This window comes from Canis lupus, chromosome 8 (assembly GCF_048164855.1).
Source record: "Canis lupus baileyi chromosome 8, mCanLup2.hap1, whole genome shotgun sequence".
In the NCBI taxonomy this organism is placed as follows: Eukaryota; Metazoa; Chordata; class Mammalia; order Carnivora; family Canidae; genus Canis; species Canis lupus.
In genome coordinates this window covers 63,332,623-63,352,928 of record NC_132845.1, presented here as the reverse complement: position 1 = coordinate 63,352,928, position 20,306 = coordinate 63,332,623, and the positions used below count along the sequence as shown (strand labels likewise).

Here is a 20,306-nt window from a genome sequence, read left to right as displayed (position 1 = left end):
CCCACCCCCGCGGGGTCCCAGCCCCTGCATCTAGTGTCACTCCCCGCAGCCAGGCAGCAGAAGGCATGGGATTAGAAATTCTAACCCCAGAGGCGAAGCCCTGGGAAGCTTGTCAGCTCAGCTTCCAAAATCAGGCCCTGGGGGACACAGAGGTTTGATAAGGAATGGCTCCTGTCTGGTCGCAGCTCTGGGGGGCGAAATCTGAGGCTTTTATTTAAAGCAGCTCTTGCCAAGAGCTGGCAGGCCTCCTCTCAAAGGGTCGTCCTCCAGCAGCCATACCGCCTGGTCAGCATCTGTTGCTGCCACCACCACCAGGCCCACAGGTCCTCTTGTTGTGCAGAGTAGGTGTCCATGGCTGGCGCAGCCCAGGGGCCACGGAGCTCAGCCTGTGCAGGGCACAAGGCACTGCCCTGCCCCCCCACTGACCCAGCCTTGGCGGACTCCCGCCTGCATCCTCCCCGCCCCCTCCCGAGGTGAGCAGATGTGCGAGCAGATGTGAGTCAGGCTCAGCGGCTGCGGCCGCCCCAGGCTGAGCTCAAGCCTTCTCTGGCCAAGGTCGCTGCTGAGAACCAGCTCAAGCAAGTCGGGGGTGGAGATGCATCCGTGTTCAGTTTAGTCCTTGCGTATATAATATTTATGTCCACGGAGGCACGGGGTTGGGAGTAAACACCCGGCTCCCCATCACACATCTGTGTGTGTTTTGAAGCAGCCCCACCGGAGCCGCTCTAGCATCATGTCCATCACTGCCGAGCCCCCAGGAAATGACTCCATCCTCAGGCGCTATAAAGAAGACGCGCCTCACCGCAGGTGGGTGACAGGGGAGGGAGCAGGGTGCCTGCGGGTGCCTTTCCACATCCACTCACTCAGTCCGTGAGCCAACCTTGAAAGGTAGGCAGGATGCTGTCACTTTAGAGATGAGGCTGAGGCTCAGAGAAGGCAGGTGGCCTTCCCAGGGTCACCCAGCTAGCTACCAGCTGACTAAGCCTATGTCCATTTGCCCCGAGCTGCCCAGAAATCAGGTTCCCCAGTGCCCAGGCCCCAGGGGGTGGCTTTTTTGCCAAAAAGTGGTAGACCCCAGAAATCGCCTCCCAATTCCTGCGTCCTGTCCCACTTCCTCGCCTCTTGGAAACCATCAGTGTCCCCAGCTGGGAAAACCACAGTGGAGCGTGGTCTTCCCCAGACATTCAGATGCTTCCTGTCAGCTGGACATTTGGTGTCTCACACTCAAAGTCAGAGATCACTGGGTGGTTTCCAGAACAGCTGGCAGCATGGAGTGGCCTGCAGGATGGGATCTGCATCTCTGGTTCTGCCGACAGCCCGGTCTGGGCCTCATTGCTCTATGGCAAGAACCACATGTGAGGAGCACACTGCCACCTCACCCCCATCCCGTCCTGGGTGAAGGGCCCAGGTGGGGCTGTTGGGGACTCTGTGACCTGCCCTTCACAAGCCTCCTCACTCCGGCTCCCTGGGACACCCTGTCCTCCAGCAGAGCATCCAGCCTTATCCAGCCCTCCTGCCCATGCTGCCCTCTCAAAACCAAGGCCTCTTGGAGAGCTGGAACTTCCCAGAATCTTCCCCCACCTTCAACCAACCACCACATGGCCTGGAGAGCTCCCACACACACATGTACTCCCCACCCCCCCATCACCCCGTCCTTCCCTTGTGTCTTACAGCACAGTCGAGGAAGACAACGACAGCGGTGGGTTTGATGTCTTGGACTTTGATGGTAGGTGCCTGGCAGATCTGAGACATACCGGTGTGGGGGCCACCTGCCTTCCAGCGGGGTCAGGGCCACGCCCACCATGGCCCTGACCCTCTAGCTCAAGACAGAGCCCTGTGCCGCCTAGGTCCTCAGGAAACATATGTGGCGTGGATTTGGGGAAGGTAGTGCTTGCTGTCTGTACTCGAGAGCAAGGCCTCATCCCTGGGGAGCTGCCGGGTGGAGGCTCGAGAGTGGGGGTACAGCCTGAGGAGCCTGGATCCTCTGGAGGCAGCAGGGGCCGTGTAGCTGCTGAGCACAGAATCGGGTAGGTCTAGATTTTTAAGAGAGAGTTTAATCAACAACAACTGTTTGCAGAAAGGCTGTTGGGACCCTCCTTTTGCAAATGCAGGCATGGAGCCACAGAGAGCTCAAGGAACAGTGGGATGGGGTGGGTGTAAGGCAGGGAGACAGCCTAAGAATCTTTGTATGAAGCTGTCAACCAACCTGAAAATAACGAGTAGTAGGAGCAGGGAGGGGGATAGGAAATGAGGTGAGCGAGCCCTGGGGAGACCCAAGGGTATGTAGCAATCCTAAAACAGCCCCACGGGCTGTTTGAACTGATGTGATTGTCAGGATATTCCCTGGGCATTGAACATCTGTACAGAGAGCCAGGAATGGGGGCTCAGTCTCCTGGGAGCCACGGACTCTTCCAATGGGGGGGGGGGTGTAGATTTGGTTTAGCCCAGCAGACACTGAGCCCCCACGCCTCACCTTGCCTGGGGCACAGGACACGAAAACTCATGTCCCTGAGTCCTTGACTTGGCCAACACCCAGGTAGTATAGCTGTGAACCAGTGAATGTACCATCCAGAGCACTCGACTGTGTGCAGAAGACGAAGGGGCAGGAAGGGTTCAGAGGCCTCCTGGAGATGCCTCCGTGCCTTGGGTGGCCCCTGTTCCTCCCGAGCTAGAAGCACGGGGCTGGCCCAGACTCCCCGGGTGTGGCCTGCCAGCCCTCTCATTCCCGGGGTTCCCTCAACTCTGCCTCCACCCTCAGCAGCTCAGGCTGCCAGCAGATAAAATGAAGGATTAGCAGCTCTCCCTAATTGGGGACCATCAGAAGCTATCAAGTGTTAAAGAGAGGTTAGCACCTAATAGAGGCTGGGTAATGAGAAGAATTGAAGGAGTTTTGGAAAGGGGAGAGCTCAAAAGAGAATTCTGGGCAGCCATCCAAGGCATTCTGCAGCGTCAGGACAAATTCCCTTTGCAGAGAAGCCTTTGTTATCAGCCCAGAGCCGGGTCTGCACATCCTCCATCCCTGCACCTGGGCCGTGTGGAGTGGGTGTCTTTGCACCAAGTCCTCGGAGTCCTTCCCGCTGAGTTGGGAAGAGGGGGCTCCTATACTCAGTCCAGACTCTGCTCTTTGGGTCCTGCCCCAGTCCACATCCCCAAAAGTGGCAGATGGTAAGACCTCAGGTGGTCCCAAGATGAAAACATGGACCCCAATTCAGAAGCAGAACCGGTGCCTGCTGGTACAGACTCCTTTCCCAGGTATAGAAACAGGAGGCTTGAAAAGCAGATAGCTGGTGAGACTTCCCTTAAGAAGGGACTCCGAGGCAAGGGGATGGCTCTGCAGAAGAAGATTCAGTGTAAAGCATCTTCTAGAAGCTTCCTGGCCCAGGCCCAGCAGGAGAACCTCCTGGGAGGGCGGTGGGGAGGGGCAGGGATTGGTCCTCATGTGCACTGGCTCCTTTGCAGATGACAGTCATGAGCGCTCCTCCTTTGGACCCCCATCTGTCCACTCCTCCTCCTCCTCCCACCAGTCCGAGGGCTTGGATGCCTATGACCTGGAGCAAGTCAACCTCATGTTTAGGAAGTTCTCTCTAGAAAGGTACTATGGTCGTGGGAAAGGGGAGCCAGAGTTGGGAGAAGGGATGGTGGGGTAAAGGCCATTCACCCCCTAGAACTCCCAAAAAGGGACCATCCACCTCCCCTATGTTCTAGAATCAGGAACCACGGTGTCCCAGAACCAGAAACCACTGCCCGCCCCCAATCAGGTCCAGAGAGGATGGGGGTTGCCCAGGACCACACAGTGTGGTAGAGGCAAGGGGGTGGCACTGGATGTCCGACTGGCCCCAGCGCCCCCCATGAGATGGGGGAAGCCCTGTGGTCTGTGCCCAGAGCGGCCCACCTGGTGTGTGAGGAGGAACAGAGCAGCCAGTGTGCCCTTGTTGGCCCAGCCCACAGGGGTGGTCAGCCAGGGTGCAAGCACAGTGTGGCCACGGCCACTGGTTGGAGGACAGCATCTTGTGTGCTTTCCCGGCAGGAGCAGGTTGCAAGCTCTCACCTCAGGTGGCTGCTCTTGCAGCTCCCAGGGGTGGGATCTCCATGGCATGGCCAGGTAACAGGTGTCCTAATCACAGCCACCTAACCACTGTTTCCTTCCCTGACCCAGACCCTTCCGGCCATCTGTCACATCTGTGGGGCACGTGCGGGGGCCCGGGCCCTCGATGCAGTACACCACACTGAACGGCGACAGCCTCATCTCACAGCTCACCCTGCTCGGGGGCAACGCACGAGGGAGTTTCGTCCACTCGGTCAAGCCGGGCTCCCTGGCCGAGAAGGCTGGCCTCCATGAGGGCCACCAGCTGCTACTGGTGAGGGGCCGGGGGCTGGAGGAGGTGGTGGCACAGCCAGGGTGCCCGGGGTCTTCCCCTACTTCCTCTGCACATGTCCTGGCACAGGGCACACCCCCACCCCCACCTGGAGGAGGGAGCTGGAGGGAGGCAGGGAGCAGCCCCCTGGCCCTAAGTCTCTCTCCTTCCATCTGAAGGCCGTCACTCGTGTGTCTAGAGCCTGTGCGTGCACATGCACACACATGTACACACACCAGTGCACGGGGAGGCAAATGAGTTTAAATGGGATGCTTCCTTTGCTCTCAGCGACATTGAGCTAGTTACTGTTTGGGGAGAAAGGCTTTGGTTTCCCTGTGGGGTGGCCTCACCCCTGCAGCTCTGCCCGCCCATGGAGCCGGGAAGAGCAGTGTGTCTTTGATATCTAGCTGGAAGGCTGCATCAAAGGCGAGAGACAAAAGGTCCCCTTGGATACGTGCACAAAGGAGGAGGTGCACTGGACCATCCAGAGGTGCAGCGGCTCCGTCACACTGTACTACAAAGTCAACCAGGAAGGTAAAGCCACCAGACTCAAACATGCGCTCGGCCACGGCCAGCAGGACACCAGATGTGGGTGGGACCAGGGACAAGCATCCTCTGCTGGCTCACCTTTTCAGTGGGAGGAACAAGCCAGGCCCATCCCCGTCAGGAGGGACTGGCAGGACAACAGGCAGGGAAGGGCAGATGAATGTGAGCACAGGTGAGCACACACCTGCCCTGGCACACCTCGGTGTAGATGGCATGCCTGGCCACGTGCGGCCGGCCCCTTCCCTGCCTGGCCTGGCTCACCCCTCCCCCTGCCAGCTTGAAGCTTACTTCCTGGTCCTGACTCAGGCAGGGACTCGGGGCTGGCCGCTCCCGCACCAGCAGGTCTGCTGAGCCAAAGCTTGGACCAGGCCTTTTGCTCCGTGGCTGGGCTCCAGAACAATCCCCGGAAGGCCTCACTCCCTTCCCATCTGGCCCCTTCTCTTTCTCAGCCGCAGCTCCCAGGCAGTGAGCAGCAGGCTCTGTCTTCCATTTCCCAAAGTCTAAGGCCCCATTCTCACCTCTGGGTTTTTTTCCTGCATGATTATCTCTGCAGCTGGATCTTATTTTTAACCACTAGGGCTCATGAATGTTTCAACAGAGCATAAATAGCCACTTTCTCTCTAGCCGCTCCCCACTGCCGCCTGCTAGCCTGCCCTCCTTCCTGGCAGTGCCCTGTCATTTGGTGTGGAAGACGATCGTCATGCTCTGTCCCTACACACAAGGCCCAGCCTTCTCCTCCTCCTCCTCCACTTCGTCCTCATTGCAGGCAGGCTCCTCCCATCTTCCCAGCCTGGCTTTCCAGCTCAGCAGACAGTCTCTGGGCAGCACCATGCCCACTGGCCACTGGCCAGCAGAGTCCCCAGAGTTGTAGCCCTGTGATCTGGATTCCAGTTCAGGAAAGGTCCTATCCAGCAGGTCCCATCTGTGGGCCTTTCTCTGAGGGGCAGAGAGCTTGGATAGTGATGGGCGTTAACCCTGAGCAGGAGAGTGGGAAGGACCCAACCAGGAGTCCGACACTTCTCCAGGAACACTAATCAAACAATCCTGCTGATTCCAGCCTGCCTGGTGGGTGTGGCGTGGACATGCTGGGTCCAGCTCTAGGACAGTTGTAGCTTCCACTGTCTTATGCAGCTCTGTGCATGTGGGGCCGATTTGGGGATTTATGTTATGGATTTATGCTACAGACATTCAGTTTGCTGGATTTATTGTATTTGTGGTTTATGCCCAACTTCCTTCCAAAGGGATTTGTAAAAACTCACGCTATAAAGGACAATGGTATTAAATAAGGTTGAAACAGCACGTGCCGTGGTCCTACCACTTTGGAAAACCTCTGGGCACTGTCTACAGAGCTACATGTCTAGCTAATCAGGGACCTAGTGATTCCACTTCTGTGAGTAGAGTCCAAAAAATGAGCATGCATGTCCATGCACCAAAGACACTTATGAGGAAGTTCACAGCAGAGCGAGCCATTGCAGCCAGAGCCTGGAAAGAGCACAGGTGTGCACACAGGAGGAGCAGTAAATGAGTGCCCGTGGCACACTCGCAGTGATGAAAGGGGACACATATGCCATGTGGCAGCGTTGCGGCGAGTGTCACAGATGTAACATGACCAGCAGAAGCCAGACATGGAAGGACACGTCCATTTCCATGCCATGTGGCACATGCTGTGGTGCCAGCATGAGGAATCACAGGGGGGAACAGTATTGACCCAGGAGGCATGAGGGAGGCTCCAAGCGCACTTGCCAGGTGCATGCATTTGTAAGAACGATGCATGTGTATGAGTCGTGCAACAATGAAAGGGAAGAAAACCCCCCAGTGGTGAGCTAGGCGTAGAGATCGTAGCCGAGGTCCTAGACTTGAGGCAACTTGGTGCAAAACTTAGCTCTGAGCTCCTGGGCAGCCAAGGCAAAGAGGAAAACCCACACATGACACAGCTACTGGCTTGTTGGGAGTGTCCCCATGGGCCCCAAGAAGAACATGCCACACAGGCGTGTCTCTGGGGGGTGGCAAGGAGGGAATTTGCGCCTGGAGGTTCTTGGCAGCAGGAGGCCCTCCACTGATGGACGTCCCGAGCTTCCTTTACCCTCTCTCCTTGCACAGGGTACCGGAAGCTGCTGAAGGACATGGAGGAGGGCCTGATCACATCAGGGGACTCCTTCTACATCCGGCTCAACCTGAACATCTCCAGCCAGCTGGACGCCTGCTCCCTGTCTCTAAAGTGCGATGACATCGTGCACGTCCGTGACACCATGTACCAGGATAGGCATGAGTGGCTGTGTGCACGGGTCGACCCTTTCACAGACCATGACCTGGATGTGGGCACCATACCCAGCTACAGCCGGTGAGGCCAGAGCCGGCACCAGGCCGGGGAACGGTGGGGGGGCCGCTGCCCCGTAGAGGGGCTCATAGGGCAGCCTTCGCCTGCTGACCAGCGAGCCGCCCATTCCCTCCTCCTCCTGAAGCCTCCCCTGCCTGCCCGGGGATATAGCTCCCTTGGGTCCTGTTGCATCACTAGTGCCGAGGAAACCCTCTTTCGGGCATCACCAGAGCATCCTGGGCTCTTGATTTTAAGCTCTGTGCTAGCCCTTGCCTTGCCGTAGGCCCCCTCCCTGACATCTTATGTGACAGCATAGCAGTAGCGCATCCGGCTTCCCCGGGTTAGGCAGGCAGGCAGGCGTCTGTAAAGCACCTGGTGTCCAGCTGCCGCCCAGGCCAGCCCCGTGAGGTCAGCCTCAGCAGCCCCCATCTACCAGGGCCCAGAGGGGTGACTTTGCCGCAGTCTGCACTGGCTGCGGGACTCAAGCTGAGCTGCCGGGCGCCATGTCCTCCCTGGGGTGCTCCCAGCACCCCAGAGTGCTCCGTGCACTGGGGCAGGCCCGGCCCTAAGGCTCTGCCCTCCCGTCCCGTCCCCCCAGAGCCCAGCAACTCCTCCTGGTCAAGCTGCAGCGCCTCATGCACAGAGGTAACCGAGAAGAGGCGGACACAACCCACCACACCCTGAGGGCGCTCCGGGTAGGTCACCCAGCGGCCTGCCGGCTCCATCGCACCCCCCAGGGCAGGTCTGGGGAGGGGTCCCATGGGAGCCACTAATCTCAAGGGTGATGGATTGCGGGACTTGGTTCCTCGGGAACGGAGGAGCCTGCCCCTCGGGGACCTCCCCTCTCTGCACCTCTGGTCTCTGCTAGAACAAATCTCGGGGCTCCTCTTACCCCCCATGCTTGCTCCCCGTCTGGAACGCTTTGATTCCACAGAGGGGGCTGGAGGACGCGGGAGCGCCTGCCCCGCCCAGCGCGCCTGACCTACTGCTAACTGGTTTCAGAACACCCTGCAGCCTGAGGAGCCGCTTTCCTCCAGCGACCCCCGGGTCAGTCCGCGCCTCTCGCGAGCAAGTTTCCTTTTCGGGCAGCTCCTTCAGGTAAAGCGCTCGGAGCGCCTGCCCACTGCGATCACCGTGGGCTGTGGCTCCGCCCGCTCGCTGCCAAGAAGAGAGGACTTGGCCAAAATAACTGCTTTGTGTCCGTACATCACGTCTAGCTTTTCACGGTGCTTCACAATTCCCATCCCATTTTACCTTCACCGCCACTGGTCGGTAGACCGTCTCTGCACCTGTTGGAAGCTACATCGCTCTCAGAAAAAGATTTGAGGAATTTATGGCTGAAAGAACTGAAACAACTTAGCTATTCAAGTATTAGTAGAAAGATCAGAAACTGTATCAGGAGAAGAAAACAAACACCGTAGGTGTCCGGGTCAGTTGCATCTCTCCGATGGAGCATGAAATTTATCTCTGAGCATCCTGGCAGCCAAGGAAAAAAGGGAAATGCTATAGATTCTTTAAACCTTCCCTGACCACAGAAACATTTTAGTTCTTTAGGACCAGAAAAAATTTTCCCTTATATTTAATTCTAAAATGGATTTTTCTTTTTGCATGAATCATTTTACAAGGACATTGAATAGCATAGTAGGTGATAGCTTCAGAAGGGATTTCACAGAAATGCAGAAGCATTCTGTGTGGCCCTTTCTTCTGTTACCTGCTGACAAGAGCTAAGGGAGTAATGTTAAGGTGTGGTCCTGCAAGGACGTTCCTGTGTTGGTACTGTGCTAATCAGGCCCCAGGGAAGCTTGTGTGTCACTCCGCCCCTCCCAGAGAACATAGGAAACCCAGAGAAATGGCTAATGATGTGACCCTGAAACTAGGTAGATACAGACAGGTGCCAGAAAGAAACTCAGAGTTAGGAGGAATCCTAATGAGTCTGAGCTGTTCCTACTGCCCATGTCACTGGCCACATGTCATGCAAGAGTCAGAAGCCTTGGGCATCTCTGGATGGCTCACTCTGGGGGCCACTTAACCACAGAGCCAGACTATGATCTCAGCTCCTGGATTTTCTTTCCTGCAGGAGGGTGTAGAGGAAAGATCAGAATAGCCCAGGGAGTAGGTGGGAATTTGGATTCTGTGTCCATCACTGGGGCATCCCTCTCCACCCTCTAGGGCTCGGCTCTGAATTGTCCAAGGGAGCAGGGACCCGCCCCCCACCCCCCCAGAGCATACTGAGGCAGGGGGTTCTGTGGGTAGACTGTGAGCCGTCCTGCCAGTGGGGGCTCCCTGCCAGGGACCTTCCACCCGTGCCCCCCCCCCCCCAGGAATGCACATGGGATTACCAGAGGGACTTGTTGAGGGCCTATCCGGACCAGGCCGCCCCATGCACCCCACCCACAGCCCACCCCTCAACAGGCTTCAAGCATGGTTAGGGAGGAGAGTCGCCATTTGTTTGCTTGCTTACCTACTAATGATTCCCCAAACAGCCAGAGGACCCTCTCGGCCTGCTAGGTGCCTCCTGTGTTTGCAGGGGGCCAGGGGAGGGGACTGAGTCGGCCCCCCAGGGGCAGAGCTGGGGTCTAAGCAGAGGTCTGTCTGTGTCTGGGTTGAGAGGCAGCTCTGTGTGGTTAGAAGCAAAGGCTCTTGCTCTGTCCTCTAGTTCGTCAGCAGGTCTGAGAACAAATATAAGAGGATGAACAGCAACGAGCGAGTCCGTATAGTCTCGGGGAGCCCGCTGGGGAGCCTGGCCCGGTCGTCACTGGACACCACCAAGCTCTTGACCGAGAAGCAGGAAGGTATGGTGCTGATGGCCTGGCCCCTCCCCACCTCCTCCTGGCTGGGAGGCTGCAGGGGGCGCTGTGCAGGTCACATGGGTCCCCACTGGAGCAGCTGGAACACCCACTCCCTCCAAAGAGGGGTCCCGGCCTGGGAGGAGCTGCCAGGGGACCTGCCTGGCCTCGGCTGGGAGACACAGCCTTGCGGGGTGGCGTCCCGCCAGGCTCACCCCTAACGAACACTTGCTGCAGTTGGTTTGAGCCCAGATGCCCGTGTTAATTGGAGCTGTTTGCTGTGAAGTGTTCACTTATTGATTTTTCTCCCCACAGCGTGCTTCTTGCCATTTATCAAGCCCGCCAGGGGTCACTGGGTGTATAGTCCCCTGCTGGTGGCGAGCCAGCCCTCCCGGCTGTCCTCATGGGGCCAGGCTGGCCCGGGCACCAGTGGTCAGAGGTGCTGGGCTCCTCTCCAGACTGGCCCTTCGACAGCCGGGTCAGGGGGCTGCTGGTCCCTGGGGGAGGCAGTTCCTGGAGCTGCCTGGGGCTGGCTCTGCTCTGCTCCCCACACACCAGCCTTGAAAAGGCAGCAAGGAGTCCACATTACTCCCTGCCTCTGGCCCTGGTGGCTTCCCAGAGCTTCCAAAGTAAGCCCCAGGCCCCTACTGCCACCCCATCAGCTCCTGCCACCCCCTCTCTCACCCCCTGCCCGCCCACCCCTCTGCCCACACTGCCCAGCTCCAGCTCTCCGCACCTGGCTCCGTGTCTAAACACCAGCCCCAGGCCCTGACTGTCCTCAGAAAACCCATCCTTGTCCATCCCGCTCCAGCCCCCTCCTTGAGAGCTCAGCCCTACTGCCCAGATTGAGCAGTGGGGCTTGCTACATGCTGCTTACCTGCCACCTGCCGCCACCACCTCCCTGGCCCCAGCTCCCAGAACAGGGCCCGGCCCATGGGTTACTGCGTGAATATTCCTGGGTGGCCAAAGGGTGTCCTGGTTCCTGCAGGCTCCTTGGGACCAGCCAGGCTCCCAGGACATCCGTGCCCTACACCCTGACGGGCAGGCCGGGGTCTCACAGCCAGCCCTTTCCTGTCCTCTTGCAGAGCTGGACCCAGAGAGTGAGCTCAGCAAGAACCTCAGCCTGATCCCCTACAGCCTGGTACGTGCCTTCTACTGCGAGCGCCGCCGGCCGGTCCTCTTCACACCCACCATGCTGGCCAAGGCTCTGGTCCAGAAGCTGCTCAACTCTGGGGGTGCAATGGAGTTCACCATGTGTAAGCCAGGTGAGTGTGCCCCGCCGGCCAGGAGCCCATGCCTGCTCTCCTTCTCCTCCTCCATCAGATCAGGTGGCCGGGCAGGAGAGCAGGAAGGGCCACACTCCCTCATGGCCTGGTGTGCATGGGGAGGGAGAGTCTCAGTCCCTGTTGCCATGCCAGCCCTCGCTGAGTTCACTGTGGCTCCAGAGCAGGGAACGCTGGCCTTCCCTTTGCCTTTCACACCGAAGGTTCAAGACGAAGGGAACAGTCAGTTAGGAGACATGACCTGGGGTCCCCACTCTGGGCCCTTAGGTCAGAGCCAAGCCATCCATCACTGGGGCTTCCATGCCCTTGATGTGGTTAGGGGGAACCATGATCGTACACCCTACACACAGGAGGCTGAGTCCCAGTCTCAGCTGCAAACTAGAATCATCCTCAGCATCATCTGTATTGAAATAGTGGACGTGCAGGGCCGCCCATACCAACCAAATGTCAGGTGTCCAGAGGAGGGTAGTTTTGTTGTTGTTATAGTAAAATATACATAACATAAAATTCACCACTTTAACCACTTCTAAGCATCCAGTTCATGGGTATCAAGCACATTCATCTCCAGAACTTTTTTGTCTTCCCAACTGAAACTCTATTCCCGTGAAACACTCATCCCTCACCCCAGCCCCTGGCTCTCACCACCTAATGTCCGCCCCTGTAAATTGGGCCCCCCTGGGGACCTCACGGGGGCGGGGGGTGCAGGCTACGGTGTCTATCCCTTTGCCTCTGGCTTCTATCACTCAACAAAGTGTCCTCAAGGTCCATCCCCGTGGTAGCAGGTGTCAGCACTTCCTTCCTTGTTAAGGCCAAGTGGATATTCCACGGCGTGGGTGTGCCACACGGTGTTTATCCATCATCTGTCTGTGGACACGTTGGGTGCTTCCACCTCTGGGCTGTTGTGAATAATGCTGCCATGAACATGGGTGAGCAAGGATCTCTTCAAGTGCCCACTTACAGTTCTTTTGCGGATAGACCTAGCAGCGGGATTGCTGGCTCACGCGGTGATTCTAGAAGTTGTGTTTTGTTTTTATTTTAAACTGCCACCATCATCTGCAACAAGGCTGTACCATTCCACATTCCCACAAGCACACACAGGGGCCCAGTTTGTCCCCACTCTCACCAACACCTGTCATTTGCCCTAATGGTAGTTATCCTAGTGGACATGAGGTGGAGGTGTCAGAGTTTTAAGTTTGCCCTCTAAGGTACCATTCACATTCAGCAACCCACTCCCATTTTGGGTGTGGGGTTGAATGCGTTCAGGCAGGTGTCTACACCCCGTGACCCCAGCCATAACCAGGAGACAGAACATTGTGCCCCCTTGGGCTCCCCTCCGTCCGCCTGCCCCAGGCACTTTTGAACAGCTTCCCAAAACACATCAGTTTGCATTTTCTAGACTTTTCTACAAATGGAGCCATGTAGCTTGAAATCACGTATACCTGGCTCCCTTCACCCCACATAATGTTTCTGAGATTCATCTGTGTGATTGCTCCTGCTGCTGCTAACATCCCTGTGAGCAGGGGGGCCATATCCTTTGGGAGTCCTTTATGCAGAGCTCCCCCGGAGGTTCTTGTGAGGGGCCAGGCTGGGAACCCATAGTATGGAGCTTTCCGAATAGCCCCTGGCCAGGATGCACATTTTGTATGCGTTCACTCCTGTGTTTATCAGTAAGCTCTAACATCAGGGTGGATGACACCTGAGCAGGAGCAGACTCACCTGCTGAGTCCTGAGAGATGGCTCCCCACACAGCCTTCTGCTGCGTGTTGACACCGACGCACCTGAGGTCTCCCGGAATGCCCGGCTCCGTGGGTAGTGAGAGGCCGCACCCCCTGTGTCACTCCTCTACAGCCCCTGGCCCCTAGGAGGCCCTCAGCAAATAGTATGGTTGGTGGGAAAGATCATGTACTTTGAGACAAGTGGCTTCCAGCTCTGGTTCTACCCCTGCCCACTCCCTAGCTGTTTATTTGGGGTAAGTTATCAACCTGTTTCCTTGCCTATAAAACCAGGATAATGGTGGCCCCTTCTTGTACAAGTCTGAAGCTCACAGATGGGCAGAGGCCACCCTGGACCAAGTGTACCATGGGTTCCAGGTTCTCAGCCCCCATGTGGAGTGGGCAGGGCACAGACATGAGTCCCACAGCTTGCTGAATGCCAGCTCCTGCAGCCACTGCAGCAACCACCTCCCTTCTCCACGGGGTCCAAGTACTTCCAAAGCTCTCCATAGCCCAGCTTCAGGTGCAGGAACCTTTCAGGCATGTGCACCCTCATGCCCTTCCTCTGCTTGGCTCCCTGGGAGCCTCACACATCCTGCAGGGAGGCTCTGGGCAAAGGATTTTACTCCTGCCTAGGGTTCCAAGGATTTTTGAGCTGGCTCCCTGACAATATGAGGTTAGGTAGAAAGCCTGATTAGGAAATCTCACTCAGGGCAGCCCGGGTGGCTCAGCGGTTTAGTGCCACCTTCGGCCCAGGGTGTGATCCTGGAGACCTGGGATCGAGTTCCGTGTCGGGCTCCCTGCATGGACATGCCTGCTTCTCCCTCTGCCTGTGTCTCTGCCTCTCTCTCTCTCTCTCTCTCTCTCATGAATAAATAAATAAAATCTTAAAAAAAAAAAAAATGGAAATCCCACTCAGCCACTCTAAACTCTGCAAACATGATCTGTCTTCCCCTTGGGGGCCTGTAGGCCTTGTGGGGTGGGCGCTCTAGGCTCCCTCCCTCCCCTGAAATCAACTGCAGCTCCTTTCCTCCTGACTCTTCCCCGGATCCCTTCCCACTCACTTCCAGTGCACACTGAGGACTAGTGTGGGCTTCCCCGGCTAGCCTAGGCTGACTCCACCCTCCTCCTTTCATAAATGGAGAACCTGAGGTCAAGAGATTAAAGATGTGTTTGGATCCCTGGGTGGCTCAGCAGTTTAGTGCCTGCCTTTGGCCCAGGGTGTGACCCTGGAGACTCGGGATCGAGTCCCACATCGGGTTCCCTGCATGGAGCCTGCTTCTCCCTCTGCCTGTGTCTCTGCCTCTCTCTCTCTCTCTCTCTCTCTCTCTCTCTCTCTCTGTGTGTGTGTGTGTGTGTGTCTCATGAATAAATAAAATCTTTAAAAAAACAGAGAGAGATTAAAGACGTGGTCACCCAGCAAGTGAGTGGGGCCTCCAGTACATACCTCCTCCAGGAAGCCTACATATTCCCTCCACATTTCTCACTCCTGCCACAATAAATAACCCATCACTGCACCTACTAAATTGTTTCATTGTCTTCTGTATCCCACATTTTTCTCCCCAGCTAGGTCATAGGTTCTCAAGTACAAGACCAGCTGTGTTTTTATTTTGGCTGGCCCTTAGTAGATTTTCAATAAATGTTAAATTTCAATAAAAATTAGCTTGATGGATGGAGGGATGGAGTGGGGGGATGGATGAATGGATGGGTAGGTGGATGGGTAGATAGGCAGATGAATGGTGGATGGGTAGATGACTGGGTGGATGGGTGGAGGGATAGATGGGTGGGTGAATGGATGGATAGATGAGTAGATGGATGGATGGAGGGATGGATGTATGGTTGGGGTGAATGTGTAGATGGATGGGTGGATGGATGAATGGTTAGATGGATGGGTAGATGGTTGCATGGATGGATGGATAGATGAATGGTTGGATGCATGGGTGCGTGTGTGGATGGGGAAGGATAGATGGGTGGATGGATGGATGGTTGCATGAATGGATGGGTGGATGGATGAATGGGTGACGAGGTAGATAGATGGATTGATGAGTAAAGCAGGACACCCTTCATCACCAGTACTGCACCTAAGTGCCTGAGCTACTTTGTCCAGTGAAACTTAATGCTGAGAATTTACCAACCAGCTCTTCTGTGGGCTGCTGTGGAAAGTGTAAAGAACTGCGACCTTGACCCTACCCTTGAGAAGCCTCACAGTCTAGTAGAGGAGCTACGGTTTGTTTAAACGTGGCCAGGAGGGGATCAACATGGAGTTTTGTTGAGCCCAGAAAGGGGAGTTTTGTGCTGCCCTCAGGACTGACCTTCTGTCCTCAGATGTTGTCACCAGAGACGAGTTCCTCAGAAAGCAAAAGACAGAGACCATCATCTACTCCCGAGAGAAGAACCCCAACACTTTCGAATGTATTGTTCCTGCCAACATTGAAGCTGTGGCTGCCAAGGTGAGGTGGGAGGCAGGGGGCTGGATCAGGTGACACCACTGGTTGTCTTTGTGGGGCCACCTCAGCCATAGACAAGGGTGGGGTGCAGAGTTGCTCTCACCTCCCTGTGGGCAAGCCTCCTTCTTTTCCTTTTGCCTTCTGCTCCACGTTACCTCTCCACATACCCTCATTCTCTGGGCTCCAACATGCACATTTATATTTTGAAACCACCTTCTGTTTCTGATGGTTCCCTGGCACTAGTGTTCTGATTCACATCGTTCAGGGCTGTACATGTGCCTAGCTGCAAGAACAAGGGCCAGAGGCAGGGGGAGCATATATCAGGGTGAGAGACAGGGAGAGCAAATGGGCGACAAGAGTCATGGGGGAAATGGAGTGGCAGAAGGGTTATTGGCTGCAATGCAGGAGAGTCTTCTGGAGCCAGACAACGGGATCCTTGTGAGCCGCAAGCAATGAGTTCTTTCTCCTTCCGGGACCTTTCCAAAACAAAGCTATCAGGCCAGCCCCTGGGCGGGGGGTGGTCAGCTCTCCTGGGTGACCTTGGGGTGGGTAGGCAGAGCAGGTGCCCACTGGAGCTCCTCATCTGCCACCCAACACCCCCCATCCGCCACCCCACATTGTCACTCACACTGATGAACACATGGGCAGAGCTGTTAGCCAGCCTGGAGCAGTTGGTTTGGTTTTCAAGTCTGGGCCACAGCAGCTATAGGGAATTCTGATATTGGAGTGGACAGGGCATCAGTGGGCGGGGGCCGAGCCGAGATGGTTGTCCCTGGAGAGGGGAAGCCGCCCAGTGGATCTGTGCCGTGAGGAGTCTGGGCAGTGGCCACGCCAGCAGGGAGCCAGCGAGCGCGGTGACCAGAAGGAGCACAGGGACGAGGGCATGTTCAGGGTGTGGAAATTCACTGAGCTGCACACTTAGGAACACACACACTTCCCTGTATTGACCTTCTCTTTCAATGCAGAGCATTTGGGCTTTGGGGGGTTTGTTTTTGAAGTGACACTTCCAGCAAAACAGAGATTGTCCTGCTTCAGAAGGGATGAGCTCACGGGTGCCCGAGAACCCTTGCAGATGCTCCCAGGACTGTCCAGCCCCACCTCACCTTTCGAGGGTTTTCCACCCTTGACAGTACCAAGAACACCTTCGTAAGCTGAGGGGAGCAGCAGGTGTTCTGGAAGCCGATTTTGATTTTGATTAAAACCCTTTCATGCCACCCGCCTCCCCTCAGGCTAGGTGCCTCGGCTCTGCCGCTGCCCACCGCTGTGTGCAGCACTGTGGAACCAGGTGTCCACGCGAGCAGGGACTTGTCCTACAGAGGTCGGGCTTCCCCTTGGGTCTCTCCCCAGTGCAGCTGGGGGTACTCGGGGCTCTCGTCCCTGTCCCTGACCTGCAGAGCCTGGCCCTGCATCTCGGGCCCTGCCCCAGCTCCCCAGAGGGGCTGGAGGAGCTACTGACCGCTGACTGCTGTGCTTGCAGGACAAACACTGTCTTCTGGAGGCCGGGATCAGCTGCACCAGAGACTTGATCAAGTCCAGGATTTACCCCATCGTGCTCTTCATTCGGGTGTCAGAGAAGAACATCAAGAGGTTTAGGTAGGGCTCTGAGACCCCTCCTCTCCCTGACACACCTCTGGGGTCCCCACTGAGAACCACTGGCTGCGGGGTCCCCCTGCTCACCCCATTAGGGAGTCCTCATTGAGGGCCTGACTGCAGTCCAAGGCAGCCACGACCTCCAACCTCTAGCAGCGGAGACAGTAACACACACAGAACGTGTCCGGGGGGGACAAGTGCTGGGAGGGATGGCTGCAGGACCCAGGTGGCTGGGGAGGGAGGCTGATGTGGGAGCAGCCCCAGAACAGTGAGGGCAAGCCGAGCAGGTGCTGGCAGAGAAGGACCCAGACTTTGGGGCGGGGACAGCTGCAGGAGGCGGTGTGGTGGGCAGTGTGAGGTCAGTGACCTTGCAGCTGAGGGGTCCAGACCACGCCAAGGGACATGATCCAACAGGACGTAGAAGGCTCCCTCCAGCTGCTGTGTGGTTGGGACCACCCCTGAGCAAGAGCCAAGACCCAGATCCTATCTGGCAGGTGGCAAGGAAAGGTCTGAATCTGTATTCAAGGTCAAGCCTGTGGTGTTTGTTGCAAGGTTGGCTGTGGGGTTTGGGGCCTGGCCACTACGTGGCACTATTCCTGACCTCACCTCTCCTATAGACAGCTACAAGGGAGAGGAAGAGAGGTTAGGCCACTTGCCTCTTTCACCAGATCTTTACTGGGCACCTGTTTAAGTGCTTGGCACCAGGGAACCCATGAATGAGCAAACGACAAAACTCCCCACCCCACCACTGCACACGCATTCTGATGGCTGCTGTCCAAAACCCATAAACGCCCATGTGGTGGTGAGGATGGGGAGAAGCCTAGCGCACCGCAGGCGGGGACGTGAAACCACGCAGCCGCTGTAGAAGACTGAGGGTCCGCACAGAATGGCCGTGTGATCCAGCGGTTCCACCCCAGGACATCTGCCCAGAAGAATCCAAAGCATCGTCTCAAAAAGATAACTGCTCACCCACAGTCAAGGCAGCCTTATTCCCAAATGTCCAAAGGCGGAAGCTGCCCAAGTGTCCATCAATGGATGGACAGACAAACAGAAGGTGGTCCATCCGTGCACTGGACTATGACTCAGCCTTGGAAAGGAAGAACATGCTGGCACCTGCTGCCACCTGGATGAAGCTTGAAGAGATGAAGCTCGGCGAAATCAGCCAGACACAGAAGGACAAATACCGTATGATTCAGCATCCGTGAGGCCCCTGGAGGAGACGGATTCACAGAGAGTAGATGGTGGCGCTAGGGACCGGGGATGGCGGACGGGGAATGAGCGTGTTTGTCGGTATGGGTTTCAGCTTTACAGGATGAAGAGGTACCAGAGGTTAGTGGCCCAACGAGGTGAATAAACTTACCATGACTGAACTGTACTCTTAAAGACCGTCAGGCTGGGGACTTTTACACGCTTTGTACCACAATTAAGACCAAGGAGGGTAACAGCTCCCCTGCCCCATCAGCTAGCCCTGAAAATGGAAGAATTAAAAAAAAAAAAAAAAAAAAAGTAAACCAAACAAAAGATTTTTTAAGTCCCACCTCTTCGGATTTCCCCAGTGACCAGAGTAGCAGGGTCCCGCCCCCCCCCGGGCCCCGCCAGCCGCACAGCCCTGTGCTGGAAGGCGGTGGGCACCATGGAGACCCGGCGTGGCAGGTGACAGCCGGGGGGCGGGCAGGGGTCAGGTGGCACAGCGCCCTCCCAGCCCCACCCCAAGTCTCCCCGCGCCTGGGCTCCCACGCGGCTCCCACAGCCCCCGTGTCCCCCCACCCCTGTCCACAGGAAGATGCTGCCCCGGCCGGAGACGGAGGAGGAATTCCTACGGCTGTGCCGGCTGAAGGAGAAGGAGCTGGAGGCCCTGCCCTGCCTGTACGCCACGGTGGAGGCCGACATGTGGGGCAGCGTGGAGGAGCTGCTCCGGGTCCTCAAAGACAAGATCAGTGAGGAACAGCGCAAGACCGTCTGGGTGGACGAGGACCAGCTGTGAGGCGGCCCCCGAGTCTGAGCGCAGCCCCGGGGGGTGTCCGGACCCCAGCGGCCAGTGCCGTGGGGGCGAGGGGCCTCCGTCCACCCGGTCAGGGGGCTCCCCCGCCAGGGAGCCCCGGGGCAGACGCAGCTGAGCGGGTGGACACTCCGGTGGGAGCGGGACGGGTTTAGGGCCCCCCCACCCCAGGGCTGACCTGGCCGAGTGGTCCTGCCCTACGGAGTCAGCAGGGAGGCCGGGCCCCACGATGGACACGACGCCAGGCCCGAGGCCAGCGGCCCCGCGGAAGCCTGAGCAGCAGATGAATGTAACGCATGGAACAGGGGTGCTACCCGTGGGGCAGGGACCCTGAACGCCAGGGCACCCACCAGCCCTTGGGACGCTCCAAATACACGTTCCCCAGGCAGGACAGTTGGGGCGGAAGGGGAAACGTGCCATGCTATTATTTTTCTTGCATTAAAATGGAGACATTTCCTTGTTTTCAGCCTTTTTTTAAAAATTCATATTATTTCATCATTTGCAGAGGCGTTCCACTCTTGCCGCCACTGTAACCTGCAAACCACTTCTGGAAAGCTTAAGTCAGGCCCTGAGTTGTGCATAGGGGTGCAGGCAGGGAGGCCGTACATCCCCGCTTACCCAGGACAGACCTGATTTGTACCGGGGTTTTGGGTGCAATTCCTGGCCGCTCCCTCTTTGGCTAAGATATGTCCTGATTTGGGTGACAAGCTATCAAGCCACTCTGGGAAGGGCCTGTCCTTCCACAGGCTACTTGGGAGCCCCTACCTCTCCAACTCCAGCCCTGAGGCCAGGGCCCCTTAGTCAGCTCCCCCCGCACAGGCTCTCTGCATCTCTGCACATTACATTCATACACGCAGCCTTACTTCATCTTCCGTTTCAGCGGGTGGGGGTCTTTGTGGGGTGTGCTCCCACTGCCCAGGAGCTGGAGGGGTGTGGGTATGTGCAGGAGAGCTGTGCTTCCCTCCCCAACAGATAGCAAAGGCCCTATGGGTTCTAGAGCTACTCTCCTCCTCGACCGCTTAATGCAGATTTTCCAAGTATGGACCCAACAGCGTGTGGCCAAAGCAGGCCACCATACTGAATATTCATAACCGGGTAGGTGGCAGGCTAGGCTTCAATTCCAGGTCTGTGGGTTCATGGGAACTATAAGAGCAATTGCTTGTTGACAACCCAATACCCTTACCAACAGAATCCTGTTTTATTCTGGGAAACTATGTATGGCTAAAAGACCACATATCCCAGCCTCCCTTGCACCTAGGGTAATCAAGAAA

At 56.9% G+C, this 20,306-nt stretch overlaps 1 protein-coding gene across 5 annotated transcripts in view; it reads left to right on the top strand.

Moving 5' to 3' along the window:
• Positions 1–19,501, top strand: part of CARD11 (caspase recruitment domain family member 11) — a 112,866-nt gene extending 93,365 nt beyond the window's left edge. For 3 of the 5 annotated variants that reach the window (XM_072836819.1, XM_072836820.1, XM_072836821.1), the window contains exons 13-25: positions 707–807; positions 1,674–1,726; positions 3,460–3,592; positions 4,157–4,358; positions 4,763–4,889; positions 7,002–7,242; positions 7,817–7,913; positions 8,221–8,316; positions 9,875–10,010; positions 11,090–11,269; positions 15,325–15,449; positions 16,924–17,039; positions 18,816–19,501. In XM_072836819.1, the coding sequence (XP_072692920.1) occupies positions 707–807; positions 1,674–1,726; positions 3,460–3,592; positions 4,157–4,358; positions 4,763–4,889; positions 7,002–7,242; positions 7,817–7,913; positions 8,221–8,316; positions 9,875–10,010; positions 11,090–11,269; positions 15,325–15,449; positions 16,924–17,039; positions 18,816–19,020 (1,812 nt within the window). In that variant the 3' untranslated portion in view covers positions 19,021–19,501. Of the gene's footprint in view, positions 1–706; positions 808–1,673; positions 1,727–3,459; positions 3,593–4,156; positions 4,359–4,762; positions 4,890–7,001; positions 7,243–7,816; positions 7,914–8,220; positions 8,317–9,874; positions 10,011–11,089; positions 11,270–15,324; positions 15,450–16,923; positions 17,040–17,653; positions 18,617–18,815 lie in introns of those variants that run through there. The other 2 variants (XM_072836822.1, XM_072836823.1) reach the window with 2 other exon arrangements.
• Positions 19,502–20,306: the final 805 nt, after the last annotated feature.